Source organism: Mustela putorius, unplaced genomic scaffold (assembly GCF_011764305.1).
Source record: "Mustela putorius furo isolate JIRA1106 unplaced genomic scaffold, ASM1176430v1.1 tig00000151_pilon_pilon_pilon, whole genome shotgun sequence".
NCBI classification, from domain to species: Eukaryota; Metazoa; Chordata; class Mammalia; order Carnivora; family Mustelidae; genus Mustela; species Mustela putorius.
Window position 1 is genome coordinate 14,579,070 of NW_025421296.1, and position 16,421 is coordinate 14,595,490.

The 16,421-nt window shown below is 36.5% G+C and overlaps 1 protein-coding gene across 6 annotated transcripts in view; it reads left to right on the forward strand.

Annotated features, from left to right (window-relative positions):
* LOC101691044 (ST18 C2H2C-type zinc finger transcription factor) overlaps positions 1 to 16,421 on the forward strand; it is a 297,811-nt gene that overhangs the window by 183,726 nt on the left and 97,664 nt on the right. For 4 of the 6 annotated variants that reach the window (XM_004777517.3, XM_013048442.2, XM_013048450.2 and 1 more), the window contains 4 exons: positions 589 to 631; positions 8,729 to 8,876; positions 9,602 to 9,705; positions 15,847 to 15,901. In XM_004777517.3, coding sequence (XP_004777574.1) covers positions 15,847 to 15,901 — 55 coding nt within the window. In that variant the 5' untranslated portion in view covers positions 589 to 631; positions 8,729 to 8,876; positions 9,602 to 9,705. Of the gene's footprint in view, positions 1 to 585; positions 632 to 8,728; positions 8,877 to 9,601; positions 9,706 to 15,846; positions 15,902 to 16,421 lie in introns of all 6 variants that reach the window. The other 2 variants (XM_045075798.1, XM_045075797.1) reach the window with 1 other exon arrangement.

The following is a 16,421-nucleotide window of genomic DNA, read 5'->3' on the forward strand; positions in this document are numbered from 1 at the left end:
GAAACACATGAAAATTAAAGGATTTTTAAAATCCTTTGAAATCTTTGCACAACAAACACCCCCATATGTAAATAGGACTGTCACTCGGTGTTTGTCCACAACTAGAGCTCCAGATGAACCAGTGTAGTGCGCGGTGACAGGAACAGCTGACTCATTAGCAGAGAGCAGTGAAAGGTAATTAACCCTGGGAAAAGTACAGCTGCCGTGCGGGCTGTTCCTTTCTGTGGGATCTGATTAGAAATTAGTGTTAAACCACTGATTCTTTTTTTTTTTTTAAAGACTTTCACTCTCAGGTGTGTCCCTAGAAAAGGTTCTCAAATGTATTTATATACAAAAGGGCTCAAATCTAAAAAGCATTTTCTGATAACAGTAGACACCTGTTTTCTTGTTGAGGGGGAGTTCTTTTGAATGAATACTATGTTTGACTATTCAAGATTGCTAGTACCCCAACCCATACTCCAATAGTCAGTATGTAAATTACTTGAAAGGATTGTTTTATATAGTTAATAAGCTGTAGATAATTGCCATTTAATTAAGTTTTCTCTTCTTTCTTTCTATTTTTCCTCTGATGATGTTTCTCATCAGTAGCAATGGAAACTCTCCAGTTCAAATCCAATGAATATTAGAGAAGGTAAGTAAAGACTATTTAAAAATAAACTTTACCCCCAAAGAGAAAAGATTCCTAACTTTTCGACAGCCTTTGAAAACTTGAGAAGTTAAGGAAATTGGTTTTAGGGGATAACTAAAGATGTTCAATATTTTTAGTGTTGGTATTATCATGCTAATTTGCAATTTTTTTTTTTTGAGGATTGCATACGCTTGCTCATCCTGATTGTGATGTCACATGGCTCATATAAAGAGCATTAATACCTTAACCCAGTTAGAATTCATATATGTAGCTAAAGAATGTGGTAGACAAAATAATGTCTCCCCTTCCCCCAAGGGAAGTCTGTGTCCTAATTTCTGAACCCTGTGGATATGTTACCTTACAAAGCAAAAGGAGGGTGATGAGATTAAGAATTTAGTGATGGGAAATTATGCTGAATTATCCAGGTAGGCTCAATTAGTCATATATTCCATAAGAGAAGGGTGGGAGAAAGAGTCAGGTTGATGCCACATGAGAAAAACTCAACTCAACCCACCATTGCTGGCTTTGACGACAGAGGAACAGAGCCATGAGCCAAGGAATTCAGCCACCTCTAAAAACTGAAAATGGAACGGCTCTCAGTTTACAGCCAGCAAGAAAACAGGGACCTCAGTCCTGTAACAGCAAGGAACTGGAGTCTGCCAACAGCCAAAATGAGCAAGGAGATGAATTCTTTCTGCCTCCAGAAAGGAGTACAGCCTGATTTGGTTTTAGCCTAGTGAGAGTGTACCAGACTGTGGGCCTACAGAGCCATAAGAGAACATATTTGTGTTGTTTTAAGTCCTTAAGTTTTTAGAAATTTGTTACAGCAGCAATAAATAACTAATACAGCAGATGAGACACCCAGTAGATGGGATACATTTTACAGCTGGAAATATAAATCCAGTGAAGACTTTCCTGTGTGTGAACAAAGAGGAGAAAATATTTCTCAAAAGGCCAAGACTGATATAGTCTGTAGAAGTTAGAATATTCATTTTGTAGATCCTAGAGATGTTTACCACCAACTCTGAGAATTCCATCTTTCACTTTGCCACACACCCCCTACACAAAACAAAACGAAACCACACACACACAATTCTCCACATGATATTTTTGTAAACACAGTGTATCATTCAAGGTGCAAATGAATACATAGCTTTATTGGAGTGTTTAGTGAGTCTGTGTTTAACTGAGTAAAGGTGAGTAGAGAGGAATGTCAGTGGATGGAAGGCAAGGTTCCTGCTACAGAAAGAAAGCTGACCTGACGGTCCCAAAGTATGCTGAGCCCAGTGCTTAAAAGCTGACGGTTATCATGTGGAGTCTGGTTCTACCTCCTGCTACCTGTGTGAACACTGGGTAAGGTAGTAAGCTCACTTGGTTTCCTTTCTTCACATGTACAACTGCTAATACCTCCTTATAGGCCCATCGTGATAACTAAGGAAAAGTGCTTGTGAATACTCACACTAGTGCCTGTCACTTGGTAAGACTGCAGTAAAGGTGAGCTAAATTTATTTAGAAAGCACTGTGTCTCTTTACTATTTTGATAAAAATAGTAGATTACCTTTGTCTTTCCTTGTGGCGAGTGCCATCTTACCTCCAAAACAAGTCATCAATCTATAGCATATGGATAAACCTTGGTTAAAATAAAATTTTTAAGTGCATAATAGTCAGGACATTCTGGCACATTACAAGTAAGAAAAGTGAGGGATTAAAAACCAGGAACTGGATCTCGTTTAAACAAATTAGAGATCTTCCTAGATGGTTTTCTTCCCAAATTTGAAAAAATTAAGACTATATTCTAATTTTATCTTTGGCTTTTATTCTCACAAAAGGGCCAATTTAAATCATAAACTATAATTTTTCATATAAATTCGATAAAAGTAGACTTTAGGGGAAATCTGGCCATAAATTCTATTACATTTCATGCTTGTTCTCCTTTGCATTTGGGGATCTGACATTTCAACTTAGGGGAAGACAAAAGTGTAAAGTCTCCTTAGCTGGCATAGCAGTGAGACAAAAATCTATAGAGTCCCAGACGCTGTGTGTCTGGGATATTTTGTATTAAAATACAATTGATAGAACAGTATCTCAAGCATCAGAAGAGTATTATTTTTGGCTTACTTAATTCAATAACCCTGTATTGAGCACCTACTCTGTCCACAGCATTACGTTGTAGTAACAGGACAATAAGACACAGCCTCTCACTTCCATGAGCTATAGTGGCATGGAGAAGATCAGATGGACATGAGTGATATAATATCAGGCACAACAGAGAAATCAAGATGAAGGTGCCATCAAAACCCATTCAGTCCAGAGTTCTGCGAGATGCTCTCACTTAATCCACTACTTGAGTGAGAGATCACATTTTTGCAGATAGAGTTTGCAGTTCTGACACTGAAGGGGAAAGTTCCTTGGAAAATTACAAATGATCAGATTCTAAGCATTTAATTTTAGCTATTTAATTTTCACCATCCAGTCTCCTTTGACCCTTATGTACCTATAGAAAAATATGGCTTTAATACATGGTCAGCCAGGCCAACTACAATTTCAACTATTTGTATCTTTCCAATTGACCTTTGGGACATTTATTTATTTTAGTCAAAGTTCTCTAAATCTCTCTAGGGATGAATTCTTGAGGAAACATCATTTTCTACAAGCTTATCCAGTCTGGTCCCACTGTGCCTCTGCCTCCCTCAATAATTAGGCTTTCCACATCTCACTGGAATCCTCAGTTTCCTGGTTTGTACTTGTGACGACAAGAGTCACGCTTCATATATCTTTACATGCTCACTCTTTGGCATGGAGCAATCCATTGGTTGTTGTTCAATAAATGTGCATTAAACCAGTAATAACTAAATATTTAGAAGGATACTTTTATTAAAAGAATCTATTTAAATTAAGCATTGCATTGAGAATAAAATCCAAGGTCATTCTGCAAAAATCCAATGTGCCATTGGCCTCAACAATTGAGGGTCATGTCAATTTTTTTTTAGAAGTTTCAGTAGATTCTCCTATTTCATATTTTGTAGTCAGGCAATGAAGATAAATGGCCTTATTCTTTTAATTTAAATTTACAGAATATGGTAAATATATTTATGAAAAATGGTTATTGTTGGGAAAAACAGCAGACTTGCTGGGAAAAAAATCTAAAAATCTCTTTAAAATGGGTCAGGAAAATGAAAAATGTCTAAGCCTAAATATCAAGCATACTGTGTAACAATCTATATAATAAAATAGACTAAGTAGAGAAATTTCCCTTTACATAATAAAAATTTTCATTTTTGAATCAACAAGTGCTCTTTGAACTTTATTACAAATGTTTTGACATTATAAGATTGTTTAGTATAGTTACTCAAAATAGCACATTCAGTGTTGCAACACAAGCCTTGAAGTTAAGTGGTTAGTTTAATAAAACAGAGTTTCCATAGTTACCACAGGAGAACAGAGGATAACTTTTATTTCTTTGGCAGTCAGGAAGGAGCTTTAGAAAAAAGATGAAGCAAACAGATCCAAGCAGCTTCATTATGCGGAACTTTGCACCTGATTGGCTTTTTAAAAGAGGAAACTCTTGATATTATGGAAATTAAACTTTTTCCCACTTAAATGTATAGCAGCTCCTTAAGAAATATGAACACATCCTTTCTCTGGGCATTTGAACGAGATTTTGAGTCAGAGGGAAAGCTCGCTTAATAAGATATCCCTATGAGATATATTTTTGCTCAAGGTGTTACCTTAATAAACCATCCAGTAGAAAAAGTGGCTAAAAATGCCATTTTAGAAGATGGCAGTGCCATCTTCTAGATGCTCTACAGGACAGAGCATACAATCTTGGGGCTAACATTTTGTCGAAAGGCCTGATGGAGGGGAAGTGGAAGCCCATGCTGGTGAAGATGTCTCTTTGTGCCAGCTTCATTGTTTTCTCAGTGTTGCGTTGAGATGTGCTCTCTCGGAGTGCTAATGGAGGTCACTTTCGGTGTTGTCCCTGCTGTGTTCGCCCAAGGAGTTCTTCACAGTTGACTGTTGAGAAACAAAATGATGTGGTTTCAAGTATCTCACCTTCAGCTCCTGAGCCTTTAAAGCAGCAGTGATTAACAGGACTTTTACAAAGTTCCTATGTAGTTACAAGGACAGTTTCAATCTTCTGTCATTTTTTTGCATTAGCTATGATTATGCTTTTACCACAAAAATGCATTTGTTTTAAAGGTAACAATACAGACTAGGAGAATAGCTTATGTTTCATCTATATTTATCAGCACTCACTGTACATTTGTGTCTTCATTACCAGGAAATATTAAGGGACATTGTGCCATCTATTCCTGTTTACAGTTTATTATGCAGAGATAGGAAACACTTAGCATGTAAAATGAATGTAGAAATTATTCCTGGATAGAAACACGGACATTTCCCACTCGTTGGCTCTTTCTCCTCCATCACCGGATCAGAGTGTAATTGTCAGTAATCAGGCCTGCTTGCTGCTGATAAAACCACTCTGAATGCTAGCAGCCTTCTTTGTGTGATGACTCAATTATTCCAGAAGTGCCTCATCAAATCTGCCCCATCAGCTGGGCTAATAAATAAGGAGAAGAAACTGGCCCCCCAAAGCAAATTATAAATCCATTTGCATTAACCATTTCGCTGGTCCATGATCTAGGCAGAAATAAGCATGGCAGATTGTGTTAAGCTTATTTGAATATGTTTATAATGTTTACAGCATGCAACTTTTTTTTTTTCCCACAAGGTGTTGGAATTATCAGTCATGAATGGCATCTAAATGCAGTTATGTTAATTGCGGCAAGGCTTTAAGTATCTTTGAGGGCTATTTTGTTACTTAAATCAGGTGAAAGTTAAATCCTCTTGCAGGGAGAAATATGGGTGTTGCACAAGTTTTTGGCATTGCTTTCTAGTTCAAGGAGAAGAGGCTTGTGTTTAATTTTTGCCTGTACTGGAAGGACAAATACAAATACTATAGTGACTGCTGGTACAAGTACAATGACTTCATATCTATCACAGTGGAAGCCAGAAGTTATTCTGATGCTCTGTATGACTTCGGTAATTTGCAAAGCAAAAATTGCATTTTCTGGGAGGAGATCAGAGTTGCCATAGCGCTCCCTGTACTTAGAATTCCTTGAAAGATTCTAGAGGACAGAGATTTCAAAAAGCCAGGCAAACCAGTAAAAATCAATTAAATCCATTCATGGAAATTTTGTACATTGACAAATCTTATTTTTATTCTTTTAAAATGACAAACTCTGCTGAATAACAAGAAGGTCTTTTTTTTTTTTTTAGTATTTGAACTTCAATCATCAGTCAGGGAAGCAAAAAATGTTCCAAATGGATCATGAAAGGCGATTTCATTGCTAATATCAAATAATCAGTCTTGTTGAATATGTGATGATTGAAAATCCAGACATTCTCCCTGAAAGTAAGCAATACCATTGACCCACTTTGCCAAGGGAGCTGGTTTTCCTACAGAGTAGTTCCAGTTTTGCTGAAGCTCTTCTCTACCACTGCTGTGATCAGGAGTTGAATAGAGGCTGATGGTAAAAGTAAAGCTTGTGGCCAATAAACAATACTTTTCTTTTCCTAAACTAACTTAAAAGAAACTCACTACTTCTCTTCACTGGCTCCAGCCAATGAAGCATATCCCCTAATATCAACCTGGAGAGTTAGGCAGAAGAAAGCCGTCTGACTTTGACAACGTAAATATACATTGGCGATAGGCTGACATAATTTTTATGCGCCAATTTTTATATATGCAATCTCTAACTATGACAGAAAAATCAATTCTATAGTTCATTGATTAGAAATTCAAAAATAGGGGGTTTGGAGTTTCATTAGACATTTAATGGAGCTACATGGCAACTGAGAAAATAAGGAACTTGACTGTCCAGGTTAAGTTATCATTAAGCTTTCTACAAAATTTGACTCTAAGTTAAAACATACTGCCGATTCATATAAAACTAAACTTGGAAACTATAGACTGTAAAGGACTTGCTTTACCATTCAAAAAAGTTAAACTGAGCCAGGTTAACCCTCCCCCCCCCCCTTCTCATCATTCTACCTGATGAACAATTGTTGAAGATTTTAATCTTTGAAAAATGGTCAGGAGATTAAGACTGTTAGAAGTTGTGGAGACATGGCCTCAAAGGATAGCAGTGCTAGGGTAAATATGCTGGCATTCTTCTGTTTTTATCTTACTCTTTAAGAAACTAACTCTGAGAGTGATCTCTGCAGCCTGTATTAACATTTTAAACTTCCGAGAAGTTCCTGCCATACATTTCCATCCTGACTGAAATACAACACTCCTGTTCCATTGGTGAGAAATTCCAAAAAGAGATTGGTGGTCATGGTGAGCTCCTTTTAGTTATTAGTTAAAGGGCTACAAGTGTGACATAGCTTTCTTATTAAATTTATTGGCTCTATCATCAGATTTTTTACTTTGAGTGTAGTTCAGAGGATTTAAAAAAATATATTGTGTTTTTTGGAACCACAAATACATCTGTGGTTCTCTCTGTCAGGATACGACTGACATACACATCATATCACTTTAGGTCATTCACTCCCTCCCAACCCCAGACTGCCAATAGAACATAGTCTGATATACCCTTTTAAAAAAATAACACAGCAGATTCATTCTAATGCATCATTGGTTGAAGGAACTGTCTTTTTCAGAAGCAAGTAGTCACCCATGAAGCAGCTGTAAAGAACTGAGAGGCCCTAATTATTGGCATATAGTAAAGCAGATAAATGAAGTACTTTGTGATGACTCCATTTAACAAGTAAAGCCATGTCTTAATTAGACAGCACATTTGAGGACCGTGTAGCCCATTAGGCTACTAACACTTTGGTAATTGTCATCTGGTTTTATCTTTTAAGATTGCCGTTTCATAAAAATGTGAGCTTTAATGAAAAAGTGTTCATCCTGGTAGTGGGGCTAGAACTAATGGTCTTGCCAGTTGTGGGAACTTGGTCAAGATTCCAAGTCTTAACAGTTCTAGAATGTCTGTTTTCTATGAATATATTAGCAAGTCCTGAAGTTTTACAAAATGATTCAAGACCAGTGAAAGAGACTGAAGTATGGCAATTAATAAAAGTGGGTTTTTAAAGGTATTCTCTTGCTGTACTAATAGGACACATGTAAGGAACAGAGGGAACCAATTTCTGTGGAAGATTCCTTTTGGTAGCAGCCAAGAGTGTGTTTCCAAAAAGCGGGATTGGAGGGGGGCCTGGGGGTGGATTTGTTAATGATAGACACATGGGATGGGGAGCCTCTAAAGGGCTCGAATTTCCCATTTGTATTTTGGTGTACTTGGACTTCTCGAGCCCCTTTGTGTCAAATCATATTTCTAAACTTATATTTTGCTGGCGCCCTCTGCGCACTTCTCCAAGTTGATCTCAGCTGTGCTGCCTTAACTCTCCTCCCTAGGGAGGGGAGAGACAGCAGATGGGGTTAGGGCAGAGGGCTGATGCATCTGACAGCAAACGGCCGGGTTGTTGAGTGGAAGCTGCGAGCGTCAGGAAGCTACTTTTCCCCTGAGAACCAACTAACCACTGAAGAAAGTTGAAAATGAGCCCTTTGAGAAACGCTATTAAAAGTAGTAAAAAATTGCAATTGTGCAGATGATGTGCTGCTGTGTGCTTATTCGGATGCTAATGAGTTTGACATTAGGGAACTCAGAGGGTTTACAGCTACTCCCTTATGTGATTCAGTTCTTTATTGGCAATCTTTGAGAAAATAAATGGAAAATGTATTGCTAATAAATACATAACACGATAGGGTATTAGACAAAAAGCCATTACTTTCAGGATTTAGAAAGAGCTTTGCTCACCAGTGTGACTGTTTTCCAGGATCTTTTGTTTTAGGTTAGAGTGTGGCAAACAAAAGGGAATAGGCAGGTGGAAAGCTTCGGGACTCTTTCTGAACTGAGAGTGAAGTAGAATCAGCCAAATGCCATTTGTACAGAATGACTTTTTTTTTTTTCCCCAGTTGCACTCAAACACAAACTAAGAATTCCCAAGCTCCTGTGCCCCTTTCCAATTCTGACATCATGTTCAATAATCTGCTCTATCACTTGAGAGAGTTTTATACCTATTTTTTCCCAGGAACAGTTGATGACTTGAGTTGAAGAAGAGCTGCTTAATGTCTGGTCAAAGCTTACAAGCAATACAGAAATCTATGGTTAAAAAGCCACGCACTTCAATCTACTGCAAGGGGTAAAATACAGGAAGATAGAAATCTTCTGCAAGGAAGGTTGGTAGCTTGTGTTTTAAAATACCAGAACTGCCAGACATACACATTTTAGATGTGCATTGATATACGTGATATTTGTATAAATAGTCCTGCTCTAGGATGCTGAATGTACTATGCTGAATTTCAAAGTTTCCTCTCAAAGGCCAAATGGTCTGAAGACAGATTCTCTTCCCATTCCTGGGACAAAATAAAGGTGAAGCAGCTCTCTGTGGTATGTCTGAATGCAGAGTAAAACAAGGGTAAATCGTTTCTATGAAAAGCAAGATAAAATATTGGCAAAGAGAATTACGAGCATTATATGAAAGTCTCATTCAAGAGAGCTCTTAACAAGAACAGGATGAATTTTGAACCTGTCTTTGTGATTTCTTGAGTAGAGTACTTTCCAAATCTTGTCTGAACTTCTTTTGGTGGTTAAAAGTAAGAATACTAATGATAATAGTAAAAATACTAGTAGATAATACTATCCAATTTCCCTACCAAATTGAAGACGTAATATATACATATATAGTTTAGTAATTAAGACGAGAATGAATTTGACTACCTTTAAAAATATAAATGTCTTTTACTCATTGATATTGTAGTATACAATTTTTCGTTCTGTCTATGGTAGAGCCCAACCAGATTACAGGTAAAAGTGTTAATGCATTATTGTTCACTTCATTGTTTACTACTGATCTTCTGTTTAATTTTATACTCTTTCCTCCTTTTAATTTTGATCTTAATAGAATGAATTTAAGGACTTCTCACTGAGGTGGACAAAGAAATTTTGTCACTTTGACAGAGCAGGGCAAACCAAGTTGGCAGACAAGTTACCTGAAGAAAAAGAGAGGTAAGGCAACATTTTGTGTTGAAATAAAATGTATCCAATCAAGGCATTTATATAAAAGCTCTCCTTTATAACAGCACTTGGTGGATTTGCTTTGAAAGGAATTTATTGATAGTGCTGAATTTGGATTTGGAATTTTGTCAGAAGCATGATCATTTTAATATTTAAAAATATTAAACAGGTAGAGTCCTTTTGCATATTGATTGGTTTATATTATTTATTCATACATGTTTACCCCTAAAGAAAGCTTCAGCATTAAAATTGTCTTTAAAAATACATTTAAATTCATTTGTATTAGGAATCAGTTTACTGAAGGATTAAGAATAAATAAGAGATAGTTTAAAAGCATGTTTTTAAAAGCATTGTAGATGACTTCTGAAGTTAATTCCTACAAACATTAAGAATTAAGTTGTCCTTGGGAAAAACCTATTAAAAATAATTTATCTCTATATGAAGTAGCTTGTCTTCCAACAATTACATATTTGTACACATACATCTTAATATATCAGTAAGAAAAAAAATTCTTAAGGCCCTTTTAGGGTATTATTTAACCCACATTGTCTTTAAACCGGGCATATTTTAAAAAATACACAAAAAGTCTCCTAAAACATAAAGCTGGCGATTGCCCCCTTATATCACAAAGCTGTGACTCAGAGGCCGTGGTACGGCGACTAATAGAAATCCTTGGCACACGTTGGCTACCTAAGGGAATAATAGAACTATTTGCTGGAGTCGTTTGGCAAAAGGACACAAACATATGGCTTTGGTTTATATTCAGCTTTGCCAGTTGTGTGAAGTTACAGGATGGAGTCGACAAAGCAGTGACAACTCAGAAATGAAAAATGAAACTCAAAATAGACGAACTTCCTTATAAAGCGACTCAAGCTTGTCTCAGGTCGAAGATTTCTTTTACTGGAGTGCATTTCCACGTGACTCTGGAAATCCCTGTGAGAATCACTTCCTCTAAGGGGAATGGGAATGAAATTGGCTCTCAGAAAGAAGAGTTTTCCAGAGAACTGCACTTGATCTGATGGTGGACTGAGTCTGTTTCTTCCTTAGGTGTAGTTTTTGTCAGGTTGGGAAAGATTAGGGCAGACAAGAGAGGTATTCTAAATCTAAAGGGGACACATCATTCTATTCCTTAGCTTTCTGTGCAGAACCAAAGATAGTATAATAAGAAACATATAAGTAGGAACAGGGAGTTGGAATCAGAGATAAAGATAAAGGATTCAGAAAATTTTCATTTTTTCTAAAATAAAGGACTTAGAGAAGGTAGAGAAAATTAATATGATATCTTGAATGATGCAAAAAAACAGTTTTTATTAGTTTACATTTTTTAAAAATTCACTTTTTGATGTCTTCTTTCTGAGCAAATAAGAAACATATGAAAATAAAACCAGAAAAGTAAAAAGAGAGTTAAAAGAGAGAAAACAAATACTTGAACATTCCACCTCAATATTCTTTCAACAAGAAAACTATTCTTTTAGTATTAGAACTCATGTTCCCCATCCATTCCCTGTATAAGAGGAGACAGCTTTTGCTGCCGTTTTGGGCTGATCCAAACCTGCATTTAAAAGAAAATGATGCCAGAATCAGCAAAAGAAAGGGCACTCAGTGTAAGGTTCTTTGTTCTTCAATCTGGCCAAATTTCATTCTAAGATACTGGCATCCTCCAGTTGTTTCATTTTCTGGGCTTAGCCCTTTCCAACTTCCCGAGTTTCTCTTTGTTATTTTTTTTTTTAATTGATTTTTGTAAAGGAAGCATCCACTGAGGATAAAAGACTCCTCATAGAGAGGACCCTAGGACCTCTTCTCAGCAGCCATAGAGCTTCCTCTCTCCATTGCCACGTGTTCCCTGGGATTGAAATGACATCTAACAAGAGTCATGTGGCACAACCTACAAAAATGCATTGCCAGTCCAAAACTCTGAGGAGGGAAACACAATGAAATCTTGTTATAAATGGAAATTATTGCAAGTTGAGTGTATGTGAAGGACTTCTCAAATTAAAGATAGTTACCATCATAAGATTATGTGTTAGTAGAGTATGAAGTTTAATTGTATCAGGATTTTGAGAAGTTGTGCTCAAAACATTATGATCACTATGACTTTTTATATTAATGTAACAAATTCAAGATTACTCATACATATTTGTATCCATCTTATCTATCATCTATCTATCTATTTACCTATCTAGGACACCAGTCTAGTCTATAGTTCTGTTGAAAGGAAAAATAAAACTTCAACATCACCAAGAGATATTTTTTTTTATCCAGTTTTTAAGAAATGATTAAATATTTACTTGGAGAATTTTTTTTTTACCATTAGGTTTAAATAGGATTTTGAGTAAAAAATAAAATCAAAGGGAACTAAACTTCCTCACATAGCAGTAATTTGCTAGTGTGACTGAAAACAAAATTGATTTTATAAACTTTGTGTCCTGTTCCTTGAGGCTCTCCTTTCTACAAACCAACAATTTCAGGACTTTCTCTTCAGCTCAGAGGAAGGCTCCTGATCTATACACTGGGTGATGTGGACAGGAGATCTGCTGATGTGAGGGCCAGTAAGAAAATATGATCAAGTAAAAGCAAGGAGGAATTTCCAATGGGTACCTGAATATAGGTTGCAAGTATATAAGGATGTTAAGTAACAGGTTTCCAAATTCAACTAAGTAGTTTAATTTCATTTTTATGTTCATTTTTCCTCTTCATTATCTATCTACTTACTTCTTATTGGATCTTGCATATCCTTCCTGCAAGTTTCACTTCTTTGCCTTCTTTATCTCATAAGTTTCTTTCCCTCTTGCCATTTTTCCTCGTATTAACTCCTCTTCCCAGAGAATGAAATCTTGTAAATTTTTTTTCATGGCTTTATTATGAATACCAGGTAAGAACCACTTTTTTCTCCTTTTCACATATTTGTACATAAAAATCTTCATACTTATAGGTTAAGCGAATTTTCTTAAAGTAGTTTGAGATTAGGAAAAACAAATGGCAAAACGTATTTTTAATATTTTATCTCTATTGAGAAGTAAATTATCAGAGCCAGGAGGAAACCATTATAGGAATCCCAGAAAATATCTTGACTTGTTCCCATTCATAAACAACAAAATGAGATAAACAAAGGTTCTAAGAAACCTCAAGAAGGACAGTTGTCTTTTTTTTTAAGGAAATTAGATCTCTGTTTTGAGAAAGGAAATGACTCATTAAGATTTGCCAGATTCAAAAAAAAGATTTGCCAGATTCATTGGAGACTTGTCAATAGCATTTGGGACTTCCGCAGTAAAAATGATCAAGTCTCCTCTTACAACAGAAAAAAAAAAAAAAATGTTCCCAGTGAAAAGTGTAGTTTCCCATATTGTAGCACATATTAGTTAGGTCCGTCTCCTGGATCACACCATAGCCATGGGCCTTCTCTATAGGTCTGGAAGAAGTTTAAAGAGTGGGAATTTCACCCCCACCCCTGCCCTGCCATACTTACCCCATGCACTGAGGTAGAAATCTCTTTAATGCACCATTCCCAGCAAAAGGTACTCACTGAATATGACTTTTAAAAAATTAAGTCCAATTATTGGGAGTTTATTAAAATCCACAAGAATAGTCCATATAAAAGAATAGTTAGAAATTTCTCCTCCCGTATATAAGGTTTTAGAAAACAAAGTCTTATCTTCAGATTGAGATCTGTCAGGAGAGCAAGCCATCTCATGAATGTTAAAAACTTCCACCCCTGAAAAGAAAGCACATTGCTTTAGGTTTCTGATCTTCTTCTGAACTTAGTAACTTCTATTGTTCTTTGGTTGTGAAACAGAGAAAGAATTTGAAATCAATGGATTATATATTATGATCTCAATCCAATTCACTCATATAACTTGGCTCACAAGTTAAATTTGAAAACTTAGCTTTATGAGTTACCAGTCTTTAAAATGTTTACATAGGATATATATGCTGTACCACCAAGAGGACAATAGCACCACGAAATGCAATTATGAGACTAGCATTCCAAGCATAATCAAGCGGAGGTCCATGAATATTTATGCATTCTTTCCAATGACTTTATGGGGGAGGCAGCTCATGGGGTGGCTGCAGACCCGTCAGGTCCAAGGGAATAGCTGAATTGCAAAATAGAATTAGTCTTAAAGCTGTTATAAGGAAGGCTACATTTAAGTAGGTTTCTAAAACTTTTATATGTACCTGCTGGCACTGTTTGCAACCTGTATTTCAGTTTTGGTAAAGAAACTCATGGAGTTCAATCTTCACTTGCCTTTCAGGAGAGATTTTTCATATTGGTTAGGGAGAGCTCGTAGCACCTGTGTGGCAGGAAAATATTAGAGTTGTGTTGAGTTGGTACTCACCCACGGGAGTAGTCTCCTCAGAAATAGTTGGTGTTTTTCATTGTTTTAATCCTCCTGCTGCTGATCTCTCTTAACCGAGTTACTCATTTAACACATGGAGGGGAGTTTGCTTGAGTTGAGCCACTTTATATGCAACAGAGATACTCATGATGGAGGAGGATTTCACAAAGCAGTGCTCACCATCCTGAGTAAACCAACCCATTTTAATCCTAGGCAATGTCGCATCTGTCATAAATACATGTGGTTTTAAAAGAAGGAAAATCTACAGGAAAAAAAATCACCTCTCTTTTATTGTTGTTTCCTTTTATTATGTAGTTTTAAAATATTCATAATGATGGACCATTTTATTTAGACTAAAGCGACTGCAGCTTAGCAAAAGCAGTGAACACTTTTTGTTTGCTAATTTAAAAAACAGTTCAGTGATTGGTGTGGTGTTTATTATGAAATGATGACAAAAGAGTACTGGTGGTTTTAATAGTTTTAGCTTACAAGAGCTGTCGTTAATTTTGTCTGTAGTGTTGCAGGTGAAAAAATGCACAATGGATAAATAGTCTATATTGGTTTAACTGAACATAATATATAGTGTGTTCTGGAGTTGTTTGTCTCAATAGACTATAGTAATCAAAAGTAATGAACCTATTATGTGCAGGACCTTGGAGAGCGTCGAATGGCAGTAAAAGTGTGGCACATAAAAGGTTTATTAAAGGAAATTAAAGTCCATCATTGCCACACCTGCTCCCCTATTATAAGTCTATGGCAGGTCAGTGCCTTCAATCACAACTCAGCCTGAGAGAGCAGAGATGCGCCTCCCATTACCATTGCAGTCATACCACATACACGCTATGTCAGGATTTAAGGATGGGCACCACGGACAGCACCTTCTGCCTGCTTCTCATTTTCAAGCAAAATAACTTCTCACTATTTAAGGACTCCTTTTGATAATGTGCAAAGGTGAATTAAACTAGACATTATTGGAAGATTCTAGTGAAAACAATGGGAGTAGTCATGTCTGACTATCTCCAGAGGGACAAAAACAGCAGGCTTTTTAAAGTCTTTCTATTCTTTCAATAGTTTATTTGATTACTTTTAAGATATTTAGTAATGATGTTTTAGGGAGTTTGATGCAGACACATGCAGCACTCAAATTTCACTTTCCTCACAGATTTGCATGATTAGAACCAATATTTATTCTGGAATTCTGGAAGTAAATGTATGTCATTTGATGATTAACACTTCCAGTGGTATTTTGAAATGGGGGCATTTCAGTGATTGGCCTTCATGTTGCTTTTTTACACAGGGAAATACTTTTCCTGAAGTAGAAAGAGGTACATATCAGACAAGGTCTAGTAAAAAAATTTAAAAAACCTCCACACCTCCACACCTGAAAAGAAAGCACATTGCATTAGAATCAGGTTTTAGTAAATTAGTCTGAAACCTTTTGTTTGGCATTTGAGGTTTTGTCTACTTCACAACCACTGTTAATCAGACAATCCTTTTTTTTTTCTTTCAATTTTTGTAATGCCAGAAATGTTTGAATTGCTAGCAAACACTTATGGACAAGGACATCTGCCCTCTTCTCACTGTTCCCTCTGGTTTCAGCATCTATAAAAGTATTTCCAAAACTCATGGACTGCAAGAGCAGTCGCAGCTACTTACCTGCCGAGGCAGGGTGCTATTCAAGAGCTTAGAGGACTACTCTGTTTTTCATTATGACCCTCAGAACTGGCAAGGACATGTTTTTGTAATTTGGTCAATGTCAAAGGAATGACCTCAGGACTTTGTGTTCATGTTACAGATGGATGCAGAGGCTGAAGATAAAACACTGCGTACCCGCTCTAAAGGAACCAAGGGTGAGTTAGCAAGCAGGTTCCATGACACCGTGCCCACCACACCATGAAATATGGAAGTTCCAGTAGTCAGTCCCTAATGTGTAGTTAGAATCATTACAACTTCCTCAGGGCTTCTTTTTTTTAAATCAAGCTAGGACATTGGATCATGGCATTGAGAGGCAAAATATTATGAACCAGGAGCTAAAGGACTCAGAAAAGTCCCAATGATGTGTGATGCTAATTTTTACAAAATGGCAATCATGAGTAGATTTAAAACATCCTGCAAAACAACATAAGGGTCAGCAAGGGAAGAATGCTTCATGGAGACCTTCAAATTATTGAAGTGACCTTTAATGGTCAAGGGAAAAGACAGAATTGTTAGTTTACTGCCAAAGCAGATTTTGATTTTTATGTTATCTGGTTTAGTGGCTCCCAATCTAAACTTAGTTCAAGTAAAATGATGATGTTTGTTTTTTGCCTGTCCCTGCTGGGAATTTCCGGCAGCTCCGCAAAGTAACGTTTGAAAGGTTTAACTTGCCGG